Source organism: Mercurialis annua, linkage group LG8 (genome assembly GCF_937616625.2).
Source record: "Mercurialis annua linkage group LG8, ddMerAnnu1.2, whole genome shotgun sequence".
Taxonomy (NCBI): Eukaryota; Viridiplantae; Streptophyta; class Magnoliopsida; order Malpighiales; family Euphorbiaceae; genus Mercurialis; species Mercurialis annua.
Window position 1 is genome coordinate 34,076,920 of NC_065577.1, and position 21,341 is coordinate 34,098,260.

At 36.2% G+C, this 21,341-nt stretch overlaps 4 protein-coding genes across 9 annotated transcripts; 3 read left to right on the top strand and 1 right to left on the bottom strand.

Moving 5' to 3' along the window:
- The first annotated feature begins 1,924 nt into the window (after positions 1 to 1,924).
- On the top strand, positions 1,925 to 4,577 carry LOC126661957 (ricin-like). The gene is made up of 3 exons (XM_050355841.1): positions 1,925 to 2,158; positions 2,311 to 2,484; positions 3,319 to 4,577. The coding sequence occupies exons 1-3, from the start codon at positions 1,925 to 1,927 to the stop codon at positions 4,342 to 4,344; spliced, it is 1,434 nt and encodes a 477-aa protein (XP_050211798.1). The 3' UTR covers positions 4,345 to 4,577.
- Positions 4,578 to 7,973: 3,396 nt separating this feature from the next.
- On the top strand, positions 7,974 to 12,078 carry LOC126660852 (serine carboxypeptidase-like). The gene is made up of 9 exons (XM_050354545.2): positions 7,974 to 8,372; positions 8,683 to 8,854; positions 9,165 to 9,284; positions 9,497 to 9,640; positions 9,727 to 9,877; positions 10,081 to 10,169; positions 10,884 to 11,142; positions 11,257 to 11,390; positions 11,792 to 12,078. Exons 1-9 carry the CDS (start codon positions 8,026 to 8,028, stop codon positions 11,918 to 11,920), a joined length of 1,545 nt encoding a protein of 514 aa, XP_050210502.1. The 5' UTR covers positions 7,974 to 8,025; the 3' UTR covers positions 11,921 to 12,078.
- Positions 12,079 to 13,294: 1,216 nt separating this feature from the next.
- Positions 13,295 to 15,822, top strand: LOC126660841 (uncharacterized). Its single transcript, XM_050354533.2, has 8 exons — positions 13,295 to 13,583; positions 13,739 to 13,818; positions 13,927 to 13,968; positions 14,265 to 14,306; positions 14,783 to 14,866; positions 15,077 to 15,164; positions 15,434 to 15,531; positions 15,611 to 15,822. Exons 1-8 carry the CDS (start codon positions 13,412 to 13,414, stop codon positions 15,629 to 15,631), a joined length of 627 nt encoding a protein of 208 aa, XP_050210490.1. The 5' UTR covers positions 13,295 to 13,411; the 3' UTR covers positions 15,632 to 15,822.
- A 234-nt stretch (positions 15,823 to 16,056) lies between these two features.
- LOC126660840 (U11/U12 small nuclear ribonucleoprotein 31 kDa protein) lies at positions 16,057 to 19,441 on the bottom strand. 6 transcript variants are annotated; one of them, XR_007635453.2, is made up of 4 exons: positions 18,572 to 19,441; positions 17,602 to 17,725; positions 16,925 to 16,999; positions 16,057 to 16,714 (listed from the first exon to the last, which is right to left on the bottom strand). XR_007635453.2 is itself a non-coding variant. In XM_050354531.2 (2 exons), the coding sequence occupies exon 1, from the start codon at positions 19,379 to 19,381 to the stop codon at positions 18,608 to 18,610; it is 774 nt and encodes a 257-aa protein (XP_050210488.1). In that variant the 5' UTR covers positions 19,382 to 19,440; the 3' UTR covers positions 16,057 to 16,714; positions 18,572 to 18,607. The 6 variants fall into 6 exon arrangements, 2 of the variants coding, with proteins under 2 accessions (XP_050210488.1, XP_055959965.1); XR_007635455.2 differs by lacking the exon at positions 17,602 to 17,725 and having other exon boundaries at positions 16,925 to 16,994; XR_007635452.2 differs by lacking the exon at positions 17,602 to 17,725 and having other exon boundaries at positions 18,572 to 19,440.
- Positions 19,442 to 21,341: the final 1,900 nt, after the last annotated feature.

The following is a 21,341-nucleotide window of genomic DNA, read 5'->3' on the forward strand; positions in this document are numbered from 1 at the left end:
CAACATTCACAGGAAAAATTCATTCAAAAAAGCATGTATATAAAGAAAATATTCAAACTTTACAAAAAGAGCACGAAGCTCAAATATTCTGAAAGTACAAAAAGAAAATTAAAATTGTTCAAAAATTACAAGGCATGGTAAAACTATCTAGGAAGACTGGAACCCGGATCTTGATCATCCGCAAGATAGTCCTCGATGTCGGCGGGCATATCATAGTCCTCGGGCAGCTCCTTGGCCCGCCGACCTAGCTCCTCGATGTCCAGAACAAAGTCTGAAACATCCACCTCGGCCCCGAACCGACCTCGGATATATTCACCAGCCTGGACCTCGCTGACATAGAGAATGCGGCGGAAGTCGTCATATATTTTCTCTTCCCAGTCAGTGACCTCCTTCACTTTGGCCTCCGCCTTCTCAGCCCGCTGGGTCGCCTCCGTGATTTGCTTCTTCTGATCGGACACCGTCGTCCGAAGTCCTTTCGAAGCAAGCTCATTGCGAGAGGTCATATCGGCCAGCTGCTTCGCGAAATCATCCCGGGCAGGAGCTTTCTCACTTTCGAGTTGAGTCACCTCAGCTCGCAGCTTCTCTAGCACTCCGAGGTCCTCAGCTCGGCGATCTTCAGAGCTCTTCAGCTGGGACTCCAAAGTAGCAACCAGGGCAGCCCCCTCGGAAGCCTTCTTCTCTGCCTCGGAAGCCCGCCTCTCGGCTTCCCGGGCCCTTTTCTTCTCAGTCAGAAGAAGGTCCTTGGCCAGCGTCAGGTCGATCTCCACCTTGCTCTGGTTTTGATCGGCCATATAGGTCATCTGCGAAGCCTGCGATAAACAAAAAGTACAAGTTAAAATAAAAACAAAGACAATACAAGTACAAAGATAAAAGCACTAGATAGTTACCTGGAGGCAGAACGAAGAAACTACAGCCCACAAGTTTTCAGGCTTGTGGGACTTGTAATGCTCCCGGTCAGCAGGGAGGGTAGTCACCCGAGCAACATCGCCCGCAATGACCAGGTCATGCAGGGTCGCCGGCCGACCATCGTTGTGCCTGCTGACCCACTCGGCAAAGCTAGCACGAGTGACGGTCTGGGGACCCGGAGCGGTGGTGCTCGACCCCGACGAGATGTCTGGGAGATCAGGCACCCGAGTTGGAGGAGCCCGAGAACTTTGACCAGCGGGCGCGGGAGTTGCTCCCTGGGGATCAGCCGGGCCCCGGATGGGACCATCCACCGTCTCGGTGGAGTCCAGGTTCACGAACGGGATGTTCCCGACAGGCTCGGCATCCACTGGCACCTCGATCCCCTCCGGTAAACGAACTCGGAGAGGGACAGCATCTACGCCCTGTGCGGGCTCTTCAGGTCCCCTGCCAGTGGGCGTCTCGGCAGCAGGTGACTTTGGCACCTCGGTAGCTCGGGGAAGTGGAGCAGGAGCCGGGGCCACATTTCGGCTCGCCGGCCTTTTTCTTTTCTTTCCGGCTAGCTTGCCCAGATCTATGCTGTTCACTGCAACCAAAAATACACACGACAAAGTCAATATTCACACAAACGACAAAATTCAATATAAAAAACAACAAGACAAGCTGGGCACGTAAAAAAAAAAAAAAAAAAAACAAGAAAAACTTGCAAGGAGTTTCAAATACGAATCAAAAGAGAATTTCTAGGGGGTGAAACCAGCAGAACATGAAGAACACAGATGAATTTCCAAATTTCTGGAAATTCATCTCCCAAACCAGAAATCACAAAACAAAGAACAGAGTATATATCTAGTAAATCAGAAAACGCTAAACAAACAATAGGCAAATATCTGGAACAAATACAACACAACCAAACACGAAACAAGTTAAACAGTGAATCATCAAAACTCAGCAAAACTCAGCAAAGCCAGACATATTAAATCAGGAAAAATCATAAGGCAAAACGAAAATAGCGTATTCAACCATGAGTTCTAAGAACAAACAATCACAACTAGATAAGCACAAAGCAACGATAAACCAAGAAAACTCACTTGTAAAAAAATGGAAGTTCCTGAGAGATACAACAGAGAACACCGAAGAAACTTCAAACGCAGATGCAGAAACGATAATAGAGCTCAGGCGTCTTAAGATCCAGAACCAGCAGGTTTCGTCTATGGCAAAGCAACAAGAACAGGCTGTTTTCTCTGACAAAACGAAGGCAAAGAAAAGGCGTTGAGAAGATGAATGATTCAGAGAGAAAGGAAAGGTTTCTAAGTTTTGAAAAATGAAATATATAGCTGAAAAAGAGAGGGAAATTGAAAGGACACGCCTTTAAATTTTCTCTCTCTTTCCACTCATAACGTCTCCTAGAAAATTGCACTAGCAATAACTGCTAAACACGTGGCTGAAACGTGCGCCAAAGCACAACCGCCATTTGAGACACCCACCCAAACAGCTGTCATGCACACCAACTCGAAAGGACATGTCCTTTCACATCACCATATCCCTCCAGCTATTCCCCCTAGCATACGGCTCGGTGTCAGAGTTAGTTGACCAAAAGGCAGTCACGTGACCTGAGATCTCGGTACCCACTACCAGCTCGGACATAAATATCCGACATACTGAGGGGGGACTAGTGATAACGTAGCACATCTAGTAGGGGCGAAGCAACCTCGCCAGGAACGAACATCACTAAGTCAAGCATTTCACCGACCTGGTAACAATGTCCGACCTTCTTGAAATCATAAAGCACATGACTTGGGGGGTCACCAGATTGATGGAAATTCAAACATCATCCGAGACAATCATGCCTAATAAGGTCGGACCAAGAATTCTATCCGGGCCCTGAGTTGTATTCGACTCAGACCTAGGCCGAGCTCCGAGCTCCAAAGCCCGAAAGACCGGACCCTCTGGTCCGAGCTCCGAGCAACTCTCAGATACGAGAACCATGATAACGTGACTCCCAAGATTATCCGGGCTTCAAGGTTTGACCGGGCTCCGAGGTCCTGCCCAGGAGCGCGCACTCGTGTACCAGATCCTGGGACCACAGAAGATCTTCTGACAGGTACGTGAGGAATGTTCCCTCTGACACACCTAACAACCCGTGCCTCCCGCAGGGAGATTCTACCACGTCAGCATAACTGATTTATGGGACCACTAGGCTCACAGCCTGCCAGCAAGGCAGGTTTGTCCTTAAACCCTAACTATAAATAGAGGGTTTAAGGACAAACCCTAGGTAATTCCTTTTTCTCTACTCTAAGCTCTCTGTTTTTCTTTTCTTCTTCTTTCTCTACCTCAAATCTTACTTGAGCGTCGAAGCGAACGTCCGGTGACCCCCACCGGAGTTCCTTCCGACCTCTGTTTACTTGTGGTGCGCAGGTCGTTACAGCTCGGATTCCGTTTGGTGATTCATCACTTAGCCTTGAGAACAATTGGGGAAGCTTGTCGGAACAAATTCAGACATCTAATCAAGGCGCCTTTGTTAGAGCAGTTCAACTACGTCAGCGAGATAATCGGACTTTTGATGTCGATAGCTTGACTCAAGCATTGATTAGGAACATGGGCCTCCTGTTATACTTTTGTACAACTCCAAGTTCGAGCAATCGGAGACCCCGCTCGGCTACAGCATATGATGTTTGCGATTATAGTGAGCCTACTGTGCGTATTGCGGGTCCAAATGGTTTATGTGCTGATGTGTATAAAGGGTGGATGCACAATGGCAATTCAATAATCTTATGGCCCTGCAAAACTAATACAGATGCGAATCAACTTTGGACCTTAAAAAGAGATGGCACTATTCAATCCAACGGCAAGTGCTTGACCACTTATGGATCTATTCCGGGAAGGTACATGATGATATATGATTGCGACTCCGCTGTGGCTGATGCCACCCGTTGGAAAGTATGGGATAATGGAACCATCATAAATCCTGCATATGGTCTAGTTTTAGCAGCAAAAACTTGGGTTGAAGGTGTTACACTTACGGTGGAGACCAACGACTATAGTATTGGTCAATCATGGCGTCCTACGAACAATACACAACCTTTTGTCGCATCCATTGTCGGGTTTAAAGATCTCTGCTTGCACGCAAATGGAGAGAATGTGTGGGTAGAGGAATGCGTAGCTTCAAAGAAAGAGCAGCAGTGGGCTCTTTATCCAGATGGTTCGATACGCCCTCAAGAGAAACAACAATACTGCCTTACTGGGGATGCTGAACTCGTCAAGATTCTCTCTTGTAAACCCGGATCGTCAGCTCAAAGGTGGGCGTTCGAGAACGACGGCTCTACTTTGAATTTAAACACCATATGGGTTCTGGATGTCAGAAGATCTGATCCAAGTCTTAAACAAATTCTCATTTATCCAAATCATGGTACTAAAAATCAGAAGTGGAATGTAATATATTGATTCATAGTCTTCACAATATGGTTTTCAGCTAAGTGTACTCTTGCAATAAAGGACTATGTCATGTATTACATAGTCCATTTTCCTGTTTCGGATTGTAAGTTTCTTAATTGTTAGTTGCATATCTCTCAACTATGAACTAACCTCATTGTTTTTGTCAGTTGATGTTATGAATAAGGTTATTAAACTTACTTTTGTCCAATTACATTTAATTACCAAATTTTGAATTTCTTTTAGCAAGCATCAATTTGAATTTCATAATAAAAGTCTTGATAAAATGACGCGGACGCCTAATCAAGAAATTTTAAAGAACTTTTGTTGCGTTGATCGATAATTTAGTCAAACGCTAGTATCTATTTCAAAATAAAATACTCCAATAATTGGTTTAATAGTTCAATAAGTGATACAAATAATTAAAATTATTAGAATTGTCAAATACTTTATAATGAATGTCATGGTCAATTAGTTATTTCAAAAGTTTATAGTTAGTACTATATTTAAATAATTTTTTATTTTATTGTATTATATCTTTATAGTATAAATTGTAGAAAAATATCAAATTATATACTTTATTTGGAAATCGATACTGATTTCTAAATGATGTAGCTTATCATTAGATTGCTTGCCGTAAAGAATTTTTTAATATTATAGTTCAGGCGGCTATATTATCAAAATTAATCAGAATTTTCATTCAGAAACAAAAATTGAAGTTTAGTCATAAAAAACAAATTAGAGCTTAGTAAGAAATTTGTTATTTGACAAAACTACAAATATTAAAGTGACTTGAGGAGTTGGATAGCCTCATTCACAGATTAATGTATTTCCTATGAATTTCCTCATGAATAAAATGGAATTAAATACTTAAGTGTAGGGGTAAATATAAACTGAACCGGTGCATAAATAAGTGTGGAGTGGTTAATATGGTTTATATGAAGTAGTTTGGTTTAGAGTTTTAGATTTTTAGATTTTCTCGATTTTCGGTTATAATTTAGTTTTAGGGCGCGGTTAACTGAACCGAAAAAACGAACTTCCTAAACGACGTCGTTTTATTTTTGATATAGGGTTAGTATACATTGCCCTATTTAAACTTTCCTAAGCCTAATTTCACTCTCCCTCACCGACAATCGAACATTCTAACCCTAATGCTCTCACATCTCTCCTATATAAACTGAACCGGTCTGTAAATAAGTATAGAGTGGTTAATATAGTTTATATGGAGTGGTTTGGTTTAGAGTTTTAAATTTTCTCGATTTTCAGTTATAATTTAGTTTTAAGGCGCGGTTAACTGAACCGAAAAACCGAACTTCCTAAACAACGTTTTATTTTTGATATAGGGTTAGTATATATTATCCTTTTTAAACTTTCCTAAGCCTAATTTCACTCTCCCTCACCTACACTCGAACACTCTAACCCTAATGCTCTCCCATCTCTTCTCTCGCCTCCCTTCTTTCTACTCTCTCTAATGGAGAAATCCTAACTCGTCTCCCTAATCGAAGAAACCCTAACTCTCTTCCTCTCTCAGTCTTATACTATATTCTATTCTTCTTTCTAATGGTTTTAATGTCTAATAATCACGATTACAGACTTGGTCAGTCATCGTTCTTCTCTATTATCACAAATTAAACCCTAATTTGTTTTGCATGTTACCTTATCGGTTTTAAAAGGTTCAATTAATGAAATCTCTAGTGATTTTATGAAGGAATGATTGAACTTTAAGATAAACAAAATCTATTTAATTGTTTTTATTAATATTGGTTTTAATGTATTGTATCTAACTTTTTTCGTGTTTGTTGTACCAAAAAGATCATATTTTAAAGTATATCCGAGTTGAACCCTCTTATAGTTTGTTGTTTTTTTTTTGTTTATTATGGGGTTCATCATTCTAATACTGCAACTTTCTCTATGTTTGCTAATTTAGCGTCTTCTATTTTTGTTTTTCCTTTCATGAGAACAACTTCTCAAAATTTATTTGGCAAAACAACTTCGGTGGAAGCTTTAAAAGGATAAATTTAAAGTAATATGACTCTTGGTGAGACTAGATATGCTAGATTACCTCTTTATTGATGTGATTTTAGTTCTGTAATGTGAACTTTTTATGGTGGAAGCTTAATATTCTGTTGTGACTTGTGATGTGTGAGTTCTCTTTGTATTTTTTATAATAATTGCCTATCTGAGGTTATTTTATCAATGTCTGTAATATTATAAATGGAACCTAAGATTGTGATTCTTTAAAAGACTAGCCAATTTAAGCCTGCAATTGGCTAAGAAGCAGCTAATATGGAAGAAAATGTTAGACTTGATCCCCTTGCACTGAATGCTAATAATGTGAAAGCTATACCTGACCCTGCTTATGTTGAACAAAATGATAATATAGGAGCAAATCCAAAAAAAAGGAGTCACAATAAAGATCAGTAATATGTGGCCATTTTGAATCCATCAAAAATTGAAATAATATGATGTTCAAACAAAGTATAAGTATTGTGCTCGTATCTACAAGCCATGCCAAAAAATGGTACATCTCATGGTTGTCAAAAACCCGTACTGGACCGGCCGGTTCAATCGGAAAATCAGGAACCGATCACACTGCCGATTCGGGTGACACCAAATAACCGTAGAATTAAAGACCCGGCCTTTTCTTACCAAATCAGCTGGGTAACCAATAATTTGGAACAGTTAAACCGGTTAACCCGGAACTGGTTCGATCAGATAATAAAAAGAATATACAAAATCCTCAATAAACATAGGTCAAATCCATCTACTGCCAGCTCAACTAAAAAAAACACCCGTTCAATTTTCGTAATTCCACTTATCAAAATATGACAACAACTAAAAATAGCGTAACGGGAAGAAGATATATGTTGGTAGTTCTTTTTAAAACTAAATTATAATCTATGATAAAATACTCATTTTTAATTATTTTAATCAAATAAAGATAATATTTTTATTTTTAAATTAATTAAAAATAATAATCTATACTTTTAATTAATTAAAAACAAATATAAATTATTCTATTATATATCTAAAATTGTTTATATACTATTATTTTATTCATATGTGTATATTATTCGATTGTAACCGAATTAACCGACTGAACCAAATTAAAATTTTAATTTGATTTAATTTTCGATTAATTCGGTTCGATTCGGTTTTCGTATGAGATTTTTAAATAAACTGAACCTACTTAAATAACCAATATATATATTTATATATAAATATATAGAATTTAAATACTAATAGCCCCTGAAATTGTATATATTTATTTCAAATTGATACTAAAATTATTATTTTTTATTTTTTTAACATAAATTTTAATGAAATTCAGTAACTGAGTTAACCGAAATAACCGATCAAACCGAAATATCATTTAGGTTTGACTTAATTTAGTTCGGTTATAGTATTTTGATTTTAGTTATTTTGGTTATAATTTGGTTCGATGACCGAACCGTCCGATACACACCTCTAGTTTTATCTTTAATTAGTAAATATAAAAAATAGTATACTTAATTGATCAAAATTGTCGAAAAATGAATTAATTGACATCAAATCACAAATATAAGAACCGAATTAATCCTTTTACTCATTTTTCCTTGCTTTGCGTGGCCATTTGCTTTGCACACACTTCTAAGTTATAACAAAAAAAAACCCACCTATTTCCATTTCTTCATCATCAACAAAACTTCAAAAATGGAGAAACTAACAAAACTCATCAACCGTCATCCCCATTTCCTCCTCTTCCTCTCTCTGTCGCTAATTACGCTAACCACCGCCGCCTCCGATGATCATCTCCGTCTCGGGAAGTCAAATTTCCCGTCATTACAGGCGGAGAAGCTCATCAGAGAGCTCAATTTGTTCCCGGAAAAAGACATAAATATCCTCGATCATATCGACAACAGCTTTGAAGGAGTTGGGGGAATTGTTGAGAAGGGAATTAAGTTTCCTAACGTCGTCAGCGACGGTTATGAAGCGGTTTCCGTTGAGGAATTGGGTCATCATGCTGGTTATTACAAAATCGCTAACTCTCACGCCGCTAGGTTTTTGTTTTTGTTTTTCATTTTTCATTTTTTTTTAAATTAATTAAATGTTATATTTATAGTCTAGGTAGCACGGACACTTCAATCACTTCAATCGATTAATGTTTGTGTCCGACACTTGACATTTCCGACACTAAGAGTCAATTTTAACATAGAAAACCTTAAAATGAAGCCGTTTCTCTGTGATCAAGTGTTTACCGTGTCGGACACTTGGCCTCTCGGACCTGAAACATCAATTTTAACATATGAAACCTTAATATAATGCCCTTTCGCCTTGAAAGGAGTTCTGAGTGTGTGTGTTTGAGTGCAGGATGTTTTATTTCTTCTTTGAATCAAGGAACAAGAAGAAGGAAGATCCAGTGGTGATATGGTTGACTGGTGGACCAGGGTGTAGTAGTGAATTAGCTATGTTTTATGAGAATGGTCCTTTTAAAATTGCTGATAATATGTCTCTTGTCTGGAATCCTTATGGTTGGGATAAGGTATTATCACTGTTCTTTTTAGTAATTTTAGTTCTTAATTAAGCTTGTTTAAGCATTGATTAGTTTTAGAAACATTAAATGCTTGCATTTTTATTGAATCTTACACTAATGTCTAAATGAATCGATTAGTTTTACATTTATCCATACGGAAAGTGCAATTATGTGGATTATATAGCCCGGAATTTTTTTAAAGTTTGTGGATTTCTGCTTTTGTTTTTGTTATCTTCTAAGTTAATGTGTTGTTGAAGTCTACTATAATTTTCCACTACTTGCTGAGAACAATTGATAATTGGCTATGGCAATTTTGCAGGCATCAAACCTTCTATATGTTGATCAACCTATTGGGACTGGATTCAGTTACAGCTCTGATAAACGTGATATCCGCCATAATGAGGAGGGAGTTAGTAATGACCTATATGACTTCCTACAGGTTGGTTATCTGCGAATTTCCCTTTGGAGAACTCATCGTATACAAAATTAAATGTTATGATGAAATTAACTGCGTTTCTCAAACCATTACTGGATTCAATGCCATTTCTTGTGTGGGAAATATTTGCTCGGTAAAAGAGAAAGAATCTGACTATTAGTGTGGAGAGGCCACCATATAGCTAGGGCTGAAGTTGATTCTTTGTCTGATAACAGGCTTTCTTTGAGGCTCATCCTGAACTTGCAAAGAATGACTTTTATATAACTGGAGAGTCATATGCTGGCCACTACATTCCTGCTTTTGCTGCTCGAGTTCACAATGGAAACAAAAATAAAGAAGGAATCCATATAAACCTCAAGGCATGTCTTTTACCTTACTGTCTTATAACTATGACTTGTAAATAGTTTATTTGATTCTTTCAATTCTGATTTAAAATGTTATACAGGGATTTGCCATTGGCAATGGGCTTACTGATCCTGCAATCCAGTACAAAGCTTACACAGATTATGCATTAGATATGGGGTTAATTTCAAAAACTGATTATGCTCGCATTGGCAAGGTGATACCGGTGTGTGAAATTGCAATAAAACTCTGTGGTAATGTCATAAACTTCCATTTTTTGCTTTTGTGCCTACTTAATGGCATTGGCGTCTTTGTTTTTAACGTTTCATGTCTTGCTGTTAAATCTTTTCAGATTGACACTCTTGCTAACTGTGCATTGTGAAATTTTATACTGGTCCGCTATTTGCTTTCTTTACCCAAGCATATGTGGCAATAATTTCATATGTAATTTTTTCAGGAACTGATGGTACACTCTCTTGCTTGGCCTCATTATTGGTTTGCCAAACAATATTCACTAGCATCATGTCACGAGCTGGTGATATAAATGTAAGACCTCATCATTCTCCATGTGCTGTTTGGATATATTTAGATTTAACTTTAAATGCAATCCTTGCTTTGATTGTAAAACGCTGTGTTGTTTCAGTTTGGTGCTTATCTCCCCTGAATATAATCTGCCGAAGATTTCTTAATTATTTTTGTGGGAGATCTAAAAAGCAATTAGGAAAGAACAGAAAGAAAAAAAGCATATTTTTTTTAGAAGTGTCTTAAGTTTGAAAGGTGATGTATGGCCTAAATTCCCTGGTCTTTTCTTTTTATTATTGAATTCAACTCATAGGGAAACATCCAATAATTAATTCTTTTGATGGAATTAAAAATAACATGCACTTTTACTCTTACTCTCTTTACTGCTCATCTTTCTTTCTTTTTTGCCTTCCTCATGTGGGTGTGTGTATTTTCCTTCTAATTTTTTAATTTTTGGGGATTGTTTTGCGGGGTTGGTGGGATATTTTCCAATTTTCTTTCTCGAATCCCTCAGACCATTCGCTTGAGTTTGACCCTAGTATTTCATTTACCAACTTATGCCTGTAGATCATAAGCAAGCTTCCTATAATTTAATGAATGCAGCACAACAGGTCACTTGAAATTTATGCCTGTAGATCATAAGCAAGCTTCCTATAATTTAATGAATGCAGCACAACAGGTCACTTGAAATTTATGAGATCCTAGAGCTGACACATGCATATTTATTCTCCCCTGCAGCACTATGATATCAGAAAGAAATGCGTGGGCAGTCTCTGCTATGACTTCTCAAACATGGAGAATTTTCTCAACCAGAAATCCGTTAGGGATGCTCTCCATGTTGGTGATATCGACTTTGTGTCTTGTAGTCCTACAGTGTATCAGGCGATGTTGATGGACTGGATGAGAAATTTCGAAACCGGCATTCCTGCTCTTCTTGAGGATGGAATCCAAATGCTTATATATGCAGGAGAATATGATCTTATCTGTAACTGGCTTGGTAAGTTTCTGGGCTGATTTCAATTCTCTTATCAAGGATATGAATATTGAATACCAAGTAAATGGTAGCAAATTTCATTTGATATACTATTTGGTGTATGTCTTTTATGTGCAGGAAATTCAAGATGGGTTCATGCTATGGAGTGGTCTGGTCAGAAAGACTTTGTGGCGTCTTCTGAAGTTCCTTTTACAGTTGATAATTCGGAAGCTGGACTATTGAAAAGCTACGGACCTCTTGCTTTCCTCAAGGTAATTTTCTCGTCATACTTCTTTCTCTTGTTTGTCTAAATGGTAGCATGGACACTTCATGTTGACCGTTTCGTAAATGTGTCGCAAACTTGCTGTTTCGGACACGAAACCTCCTTTTTTACGTAGGAAACTTCAAAATAACATCATTTCTCCGTGTCTGTGTCCAAGTGTCCCGTTTTTCTGTACCCGTGTCGGTGCTACATAGTTTGTAATCTATGTTGAACTAAAACGGAAAAAGTGTTAAAATGTTGAACAACGTGATGACATTTTATTTACAAGAACATATTGTTATAGTATAAAATTTCAGTCTTAGAAGTGTTTTTGAAAACGGTAATGAAATATCAAAGTGTGACTCGACAAGTTCCAATTCTGATATGGTTACGTTATGCGTGGATGAACAGGTCCATGATGCAGGCCACATGGTTCCGATGGACCAACCAAAGGCTGCACTAGAGATGCTGATGAGGTGGATTCAAGGAACACTGTCAGAGGCCCCAACGGAGCCAGAGAAACTGGTCGCAGAGATGTAATTTGAAATCATTTGATCTCGAGAGCTGTTTCATAGTTTTCTAATGTTATTGTAAATATTTTCTGTTGGTTCAAAACTGAACTTTAGAGGAAGTCTCTTTCTTGTATTTCAAGATTCTTTATATGCTTGAATGGAACTATGGAAGAGAATGTTTTACAACTGTTTGCAAGTGCAGGGACACAATGGCAAAATTGATAAATGTGCAGGGACTCAAAAATGTCTTATGCCAATAAAGTATCAGTCCCTTTATAGATAATTTTATAAATAAATTCTTTATTTGAGTGCTTCAAATAAATGAATAATTTACTTGAACTATTAAATATTGATTTTAACTTTTTTAATATAACAAGTAATAATATATGTAAGTTTTTTTTTTTTTTTTTTACATTTAAAAATAGTTAATAATATTTAAAATAATTAAATTAAATATATATAACCTATATTTTTATTATTTATACTTTCCTCATATTTTGTGTTCATTTTTGAAAAATTTTATTTTCCCGTGTCTATTTCGTATCGTTTCTGTGCTATAGAAATTAATCAACTAAAGTTTGTAAATTTTCAAACCAAATCGAACAGAATTTTTTGGTTCCTAATACATCAAAGCGGAATGAAAAGTTCCGTTGATTTGAAATTGGCCAAAACATATCAATTAAGACATGAAAATTTTCAAACTGAACTTGTTGGATTTTGTTTACATAAATGTTGAATTCTTGTCTTGAAATAAGCGGGAAGATGGCTTAGGGGTACTTTGGTTTCTATTTTTAGTCGATTTTGACATTTTTATTGTAAATTCGCTCGGATATTCGTTGGGTTTTTAATTGAATTGAGAGAATTGAATTTTTTTAAAAAAAACTGAAAATGGCTTAGGGGTATTTTGGTAAAAAGTTGGGCGGTAGGTAATAATTTGGGACGGTAAATATGTGATAACTATAAATTAAAAATAATGACTAAAGGATATAAATGTATGCAAATATAAAGTGCTATATATATTGAACCAAATAGATATTATACATTTATGGAAATTAATAAAATAAACTAAATATAATTAAATCTAACAAAAAATAAGAAAATAAAATTTACTATGGAGAATGTGAATAATAGATATTATGAATAATTGATTAAAAAAAATGTTTGAGAAATTTTTAGGTTTTTTTATAAGGGACTATTTTTTTTATTTACCGAAACATTACGAGTTTTCGCGAGTTTCTAATAGTTTTTAGTTTTCGAAACGTTCTCAAAACAGAACACGCAACTTTGTTAAAGTTTCTGTGCTTCTTAGTCTGCAGATACCAAACTAAATCGAACCGAACTAGCCAATGCAAGCCCGGTAAGACAAAACATTTACAAAAGGGAAAAATTAAACAAAAAAAATGCGACATGGCAAGTAGTGATTTGGCATATTGGAAGGACACAGTGTGGACAGATAAGCTAAGAACTCAAAGAACTGCAAGTGAAGAGCACAAGATAAAGGAAAAGAAGAACAAATTCTATGGCGTCTGCATTTGGAATCTCAACTAATCTCTGCAAATTTAAATGTTCCCATCCGTCTTTTTCATCAAACCATGTTCTTGTTTCACATTTATCCACAATTTGTTCTTCTACTGCTGTTGCTTATCAAGTCATCAAGCTCAAAAACTATCTTCCCAAAGCTTCTGCTCAAGGTAAAGTTACACTTTCATTGTTTTTAGAGTTCCGTTTCTCTTCGATTAGAGGCGTAAACGAGCCGAGTCGCGTTGAAATACTTAAAGTTCAGTTCCACTCAACTCCGAAATGAATAAGGGTAACTGACTTTTGAGAATGCATGATAATATTGTAGGAATTCCGAGTGAGCTAAGTGGTGATGAGGAATCAAAGTTTGTTCCATTGAATGCTGATGACTCTGTTTATGGTCCGCCTGTAAGTTGTGGTTAGTTCTTCATCAATTTCGGTTTTGAATGCTTTGTTTATAATCTCCATTTTTGGTGTGAAATCAAGTTTGAAGACTGAAGAAATTGTTTTTTGCAGGCGCTATTGTTGTTGGGATTTGAGGTGGAGGAGGCTGTGAAGGTAATCCTCACTTCCATTTTAACGGTCACGGATTCAATCAACGGTTTCCGCTTTAAAAATGTGTCGGAAACTTAGCGTTTCAGATACGAACCTTCATTTTTAACATAGAAAACCTTAAAATAACACTAGTTCGTCGTGTCTGTCCAAGTGTCCTGTTTTCTCGTGTCCGGGCTACCTAGGTCACTGGTTGTAAATTTGTATAGAGTGTCTTATTTTACATTGTGACAATGATCATATTAATTAATCCCATCAGTTTTGTTTGATGCTTTCTGCAACTATATGAACCTCTGAAATAGGTGAGGCAGCTACTGCAAGATTTGGGAGGTGAATTCTTACAGGTAATGCTTTACATCAAATCTAGTAACTTGTCCATCCTCTTCTGAGTTAATTGTAAATTTTGTCCTCTCTGTATCTTTGTGTATTTGATCAAATTCATAGGAATCCATAAACAAAAAACAAGATAAACCAACTTATGATACACTAGATCCGGGCTCGGTTATTGATAAAATGAATAGATGAGCCATTTTAAAAAAATTTCTCTTCTCACTCAAAATCGCGGTGTATCGTATATTCCCTTTCTGAATATATAATAAATGAAATAAATCGAAAACAAACTTTTATTCAAGAAAGAAGTTTGTCCATATCCAGTTCACCCTTCGAAACCATACAAACTGCATTAAGCGAAATATGATGAATTGAGACAGTGTTTAATAAGTACGTCATTCTTTTGATTATATAATATATTTTTTCGATCGTCTGGAAGGAGAAAATAACATCTTACTCTCTTTTTCGTTGCGACATAACATTCTTGTAGATCATATTTTGCACTGAAGACATGATTGCTGGCTCACTTTGGGAAGCAATGAATACAAGTCAAGCAGATTTGGCAAAAGTGCAGGTTAAAATTTCTTTCTTGAATTGTGAAAATGATATGAGAATTTGGCTATAGAATGGTATTGTGTTTGTTTTTGTGATGTAGTAAGAAAAGGCTTCATTTTATGCAATGTCCACCTATGATACAATTAATTAAGGAATTTAAACTCTATTTTCAAGAATTTAGTTCCGTTGTGTTTCGAGATACCTAAAGTTAGGTTATACTGTTATGCAGATAGCAAAGCCATTGCCAAGAATTTGCTTCTTGTCCGGCCTTAGTGGGGAGGACATGATGATGTTCATTGATGCTTTTCCAGAATCTGGTATTCTCATTTCCTTTAAAACTCCGGGTTGTATCGACAGTGAGCTGAAATATTGTTTACTTTCGAAACCAAACTTAACCGAAAAACCAATATTTTTATATAGTTTCGAACTGATCCAAACTGATTTATCAGTTCAGTTCGATTTAATTTGATTTTTACGCATCCCTAGATATAATTGCTGATAGACGCGTTGCTATAATTTCTAGCATTAGCTAGGATAGTTTTGGACTTTTTAGTCAAAGAAACTGAGTTGTCCGGGTCGTATGCAGGTCTAGAAGAAGCTGTGTTTGCAGCTCTTGTTCCCAACAGTGCTAATAAACCGGTGCAGGAATTAATAGAAGAAATCATAGGGGATCATGAAATGCTGGTGAGCTGAACTTGTTAAGTTTTATAAGTTTCTAAGAAAACATCAATCTTCTTATCAAAAATACATTTTAACTTTGCAGACTGGAAAACAGACGAGCTGAACATACGCAAAAACAGATTGGAAGCCAGAGGCATTAGCTCAGCTAAACATTGCTGTTGTATTTCATCATGGAGAATAGACACGCTGAGCGATTTGCGTTCATCTTTGTTTTTATTCTAACGAAATAACAACGGATGTGTAGTGCACTGCGCTTGAGGCAAGAATTCTTTGATTACAGATTGTTTTTGCATACATGGCAGAAAATAGCTAAAATCTCCTCCTTGGATCTTACTCTCAATATAATTTCTACCAAAATCAAAAAAATTCGAAGACTAAACTACATTCAGAAAGATGTAAGTATAGAGGTTGGTTAAAAAAAATTACCACGATTAAAAAGAGTCAAATTGGTTAGTTAATTCACAATGAATAGATGAAATATCACCAAAAAGATCCGAACTCTAAATGTTAAAGAGAAAATACGGAAAGTAACGAACATTTGAGTTGAATTAGATAGCCTCGAGAGATTAATTGTTCTCCAAACAAGTGCTTTTAGGATGATGAATAATGAATATAATGAATATTTGAGTTCAATCTGCAGCATCTGTTGACGACCTTTTTACATGAAAATAAACTGGCTCCCGTCTTGTTCACTTCTAAAAAGGAAAAACATACATTTCCAGATAATATCAAATAAGAGATGTATGGAACATATAGAAGATTCTGAATCCACTTTAAAATGGACTAGAAGACTGCTTCAGAAGAAATTCAAATTCAGTAAGCTCCATGTCGACCAAATCTTAGAGATCTCGAAGTTGATATTAGAGATCTTTTATTTGCACAGTAAGTCTCGATTTCACAATGTTCTGTCGATTGTTACAGTATAGATTCATTCATATGCTTGTGCTTCAATCCACTACAAAGACATATCCCAGTGAGTAAATTATTCTCTGTTTGTACATCCTATAGAACTGCATACTGCCTACGCTTTGGTTTGAAAAAAATTCCAGAGAATGCATAATTTGCCCGATATTCCGCACGCGACAACTGTCGCTGCAAGTGGCGCCATAGCAGATGCCCCTTCCTTTCATGCACATTACAGTTTCCGCAAGAAAAAGAAGTAGCCAATGACTTGCTCAGGTTTACCCTATCAAGTAAAAAAAGATAAAACATTAAACCTGGAGACTTTCAGATTCAGACCCAAAAGCATGATTCAATATGTTTCAATTGACAGATGCATAAACTTGTGCTGTATTTTCATCAATCAGCCGCAATGCTAACTCAAACTTCTGAAAACAAAATAACAGTAGATCAACTCAGGATTTTTACTTTGGCAAAAAAAAATCAGGAATTTTACATCATTTTGCTAATTGAGGCTCCATTTTTATCCCAGAAGAAAAAACTTCATTTAACATCCTTCAGTGTTACTGCCCTGCCCACAAATGGAAAGTTCAAAAGTAAGGGTTATATGGTATGTATAAGTTCACCATCCCACAATGTTATTCAATTAGTAGGAAAAGTAGGGCCGCGCACGGATTAGGGGAGCTGGACATCGGCAAATCTCTAGAAAACCAAAAACCGGATATCTCCAAAATAGTATCGAAATCCGGTTTGGTATGGAGATTTTATTATTTCACTAAGATTTAAGTATGAAGATTAAGTTCTAGCAGATATCCGTTCTCATAACCATGGATATAATATGACACCTAATTATAAATATTAATAAATGTTGATTATGAAAAAACAGCTAAATAGTATTTAAAAAACATAGACAAAGGTGAACTTATAGCAACAAATCATATACTGATAAATTATTGTCCAAAATATTAACAAAAGTTATCCAAAAAACTAATTAAACGTTGCCCAAATTACTAGTAATAAATTATGAAATTTTGTCACCATTCTACAATGCCCTTTGGAACTTGGCAACATTGATTTTAATTCGGTTATAATCTCAATTCTTCAGTTCAGTATGGTTCAAAATGGTTTGATACGATACTCGATATGAATATCTATCTAAGATCTAACCATTACCAACAAAATTTTCATTATGATTCGGACCGGAAATAGCCAACGATAAACTGATATTTGTTGATTCTGGATATTTTGGTATGGTTTTTGGCTTGGATACGGAGATCGCCAAGACCTGTGCACGACCCTAGGAGAAATACATTTCAATACTTATATCAGCCGTTATAAGAGTGCAATAGACAGCAGGTTTTCATTTCATCACTCCTGAATATCTTATTTCATTTTATATTCAATTCTTTAGTAAATATTGAATACTTTTTTAACTTATTGATTAAGAAATAGTTCATACACCACTAACTAAAATCTTCAGCCTAGGAATCCAACTGATATCATAAATAAACCACTTCAACAAACAAAATCAACATAATTTCAGAAAAAACCAACATCCAAATCACTAACCAAAATGTTGCAAAATCCATATAACATAGTTTTATGTCTCAATTCCTCTTCAGAATTCATCTCATTTCTAACTCTCATATTAACACAGTGCAAGTACAGTAAACCGGTCCGGTGGAGCAGATTTCACATTTACTATCCTAATGAATCTCATTCCATTGATCAAAGTAAACATCAACCAAGATCTCACTGACCCAAGTACTTATCAATAAGTCATTAGTTCATTTACAATACATACTCAAAACCCTTAAACAAACAAAAAAAACCATTGAAAATTCAATAAAATCACAACAATATGATAATCCAAACTACTCAAAGGAGGTTTAATATCCAAACATAATAATGCTTAATCGTGTAGATTTTCAATTACCTACTAACCAAGATATAAAGCTTATGTTCAACCATAATAATGCTAGATCGAGTCGCTTTCAATCTTAACTATTTCAATGTTATTTAGCATATAGATTCCATCAAACAAAATTTCCATCCGAATAACTTATCACTAAGAATTTACAAACACAATAACAAATAAACACATCATAAACTCGCAAAAAACCCAATAAAAATAACAACATACCTTAAACAATCCACAGCTCGAAAAAATCTCAAGAAATCAATCTTCCTCACCACTCTCATCACTGAAGTAACTAGCTTTCTTCCTCTTCTTCCCTCTCCACCCATCTACTTCATCTCCCTCCCATTCTTCCTGCTTCAACAACCTCTCCCCCGCCCCTCCGTCCACCACCGACGCCCAATTCTCCTCATCCTCAACATCTTCCTCCACCTCCACCTCCACTTCCACCTCCCTCTTCCTACCCCCACCACCACCAGCTCCTCTTTTCCGGCCGCGCTTCTCCACGGGCCTTTCCCTCGGGCCCAATTGATTCCTAGGGCACTCATAAGACAAATGCCCCAACGCCAAACACTCATAACACTTACTCTTATCAGTATACTCCCTCTTCTTTATATACTGCGCGGCCTTTCCGTTATCGATCGCTATCGAAGCGGAGAGCGTACGGCCGTTGAGGATTTTCTTGTCCATTTGTTTCGCAGCTGAAACGGCGTCGTCTCGAGAAATGAATTGGATAAACGCGTAGCCTTTTGGCCGTCGCGTTTCTTTTTTTTTGGGGACGGTTACGCGTGCGATTCTGCCGAATGTGGAGAAGAGCATGTGGAGATCGGAGTTTGTTAGAGAGTAGTCGATGTTGGAGACGTAGAGCGTTGATTTTGAGGGTGCTAGGGTGTTTGAGGCGGTGGATTTAGGGTTTGTGGATTGCGGTGGTTCTGACGTGGAAGTGGCGGAGACGGAGGCGGAGGCTGAGGAGTAGCGGTAGTAGAAGGTGTCATCGTCGTCACTGTCGCTGTTGTGTTTTTTGTTCTTTCCCATTGTTGTTTTTCAATTCGAGAAATTTGTTTTTCCGCATATCACAATTATGTACAAGTGATTGCTTATAATTAATTTAAATTAATTTAGAACAAGTATTATTACATATAAAATTTGATAAGAAATGAAAATTTGATAACTTAAAAATGATGTTATTTTTCAAATACTTGTGTTGGGTAAACTATTTACAGCATTTTAGCAAATTTTTATCTTATTTTATAGGCTATCTATTCTTCTAACTTATTTATAAAAATATCCACTATAAGTTTTATCTCATTTTAGGTTAAACTTTTATATATCCATTCTTTTTTTTCTCTCTTCTCTCTCAAAATTCTCTCTTTTTTTATATTTTTTTCTTCTTTTTTCCTACTTATTTTTCGTTTGACTTTTAGTTTGTCTCCTCCGATTAATTTTCCGTTCGTCTTTTCCGTTCGCTTTTCCGTTCGCGCTTCGTTCGTCTACTTCGATAGATTTCTCATCGTTTTCGGTATTTTTCCGTTCGTCTTTTCCGTTTGCGCTAGCCCGCTCGTCTCTTCCGTTCACGCTATGGATTTTTCGACTCATTTTTAGATTTTGTGTAATTTTTTAGATTTTTTATAATGATTTAAACATTTTGTAAATAAATTATTGTAGATCTATAATTTTTTGTTTATAAAACTGTTCTATTATTCATATATTTATTTATTTTATTTTTCTCTTATTCATAGATTTGTTTATTGCTACTTATTTTGTAAAGAATAAATTGATTTATGATGTATTTGTAGTAATTTTATAATATTTTTATGTTTTAGTTTATTTTTGGTTTATTTATAATGTATTTCTGGTGTTTTTCGGAATATCTATATTTTTTTGGTGTATTTCTGCCGTTTTTTAGTATATCTATGGTGCATTTAGTGTTTATAGTGTATTTGAGCTAATAATCCATTCCCCTCGACTTTTATCCTAACCTTCCCAAAACCCTCCAGACTTTATGGTGGCTCAACCCACGGCTCTTATGGATAAAACTACCCTTACAAAAAAAATTGACGGCTGGCGGCGCCACGTCATCTGACATGTCATAAAAAATTTAAAAAAAAATTAAAAGACCCAAAATACCCCTGAAATAAGCCAATCAAACCAAACCTAATCAAACTAATCAAACCACACTTAATTAAATTTAACCATTCTCATTCAAACCAACCACACTCAATTAAATCAAACTCGGTCGACTGCCCGCCGCCTTCCGGTCATCTTCCTCAAAATTTGTTCTTCTTGAGAACAGATTTCGAAAATCTGTTCTCTTGAGAACAGATTTTGTGGAAGATGACCGGCGGGCGGAGCGACCTGCTCATTCGATGGCCGCAGGTTGGAATTTTTTTTATTTAATTTTTTAATATAATTTAAAAAATTAATTAATTATTGGATTTATTTGAATATTTTAAAAGTTGAAGGACTTGCTCATATTTTTTAATTAAAAAAATATAATTTAACCCTTCTATTTTTTTTTTTTTAATATTTTCATCTTTAAATCAATTAAATAATTCTTATTTGGGGTAGAGGTGAAACCGAAAAATCTAAAAAAAGATACAAATAATGTTTTTTCTATATCAGAATATAAACAGAAAAAAATTACACGTGAGTGATTTTTAAATAATTAGACCGATATTATATAAATCATTTGAACTTAAATTTTCTAGATTTAACGACATTAAGGTACATGTTGTACCCAGTGTTTTAAAAACCGGACCGGACCGGCCGGTTCGACCGGGGACCGGTCAGTTGTCCGGTTTTTAAAACACTAAAAACCGGAAAATCCGGTCCATTCGGTTTGGACCGGACTGAACCGGCAGAACCGGACTGAACCGGTGAGTCGGAACCGGATTGGACCGGCCGGTTTAATCACATGTGTATTTTTATGATTTTTAAAAATTATCTAAGTCGCGATCAAAAAAAAAATTATCTAAGTCATATTTTTAATTTTCTT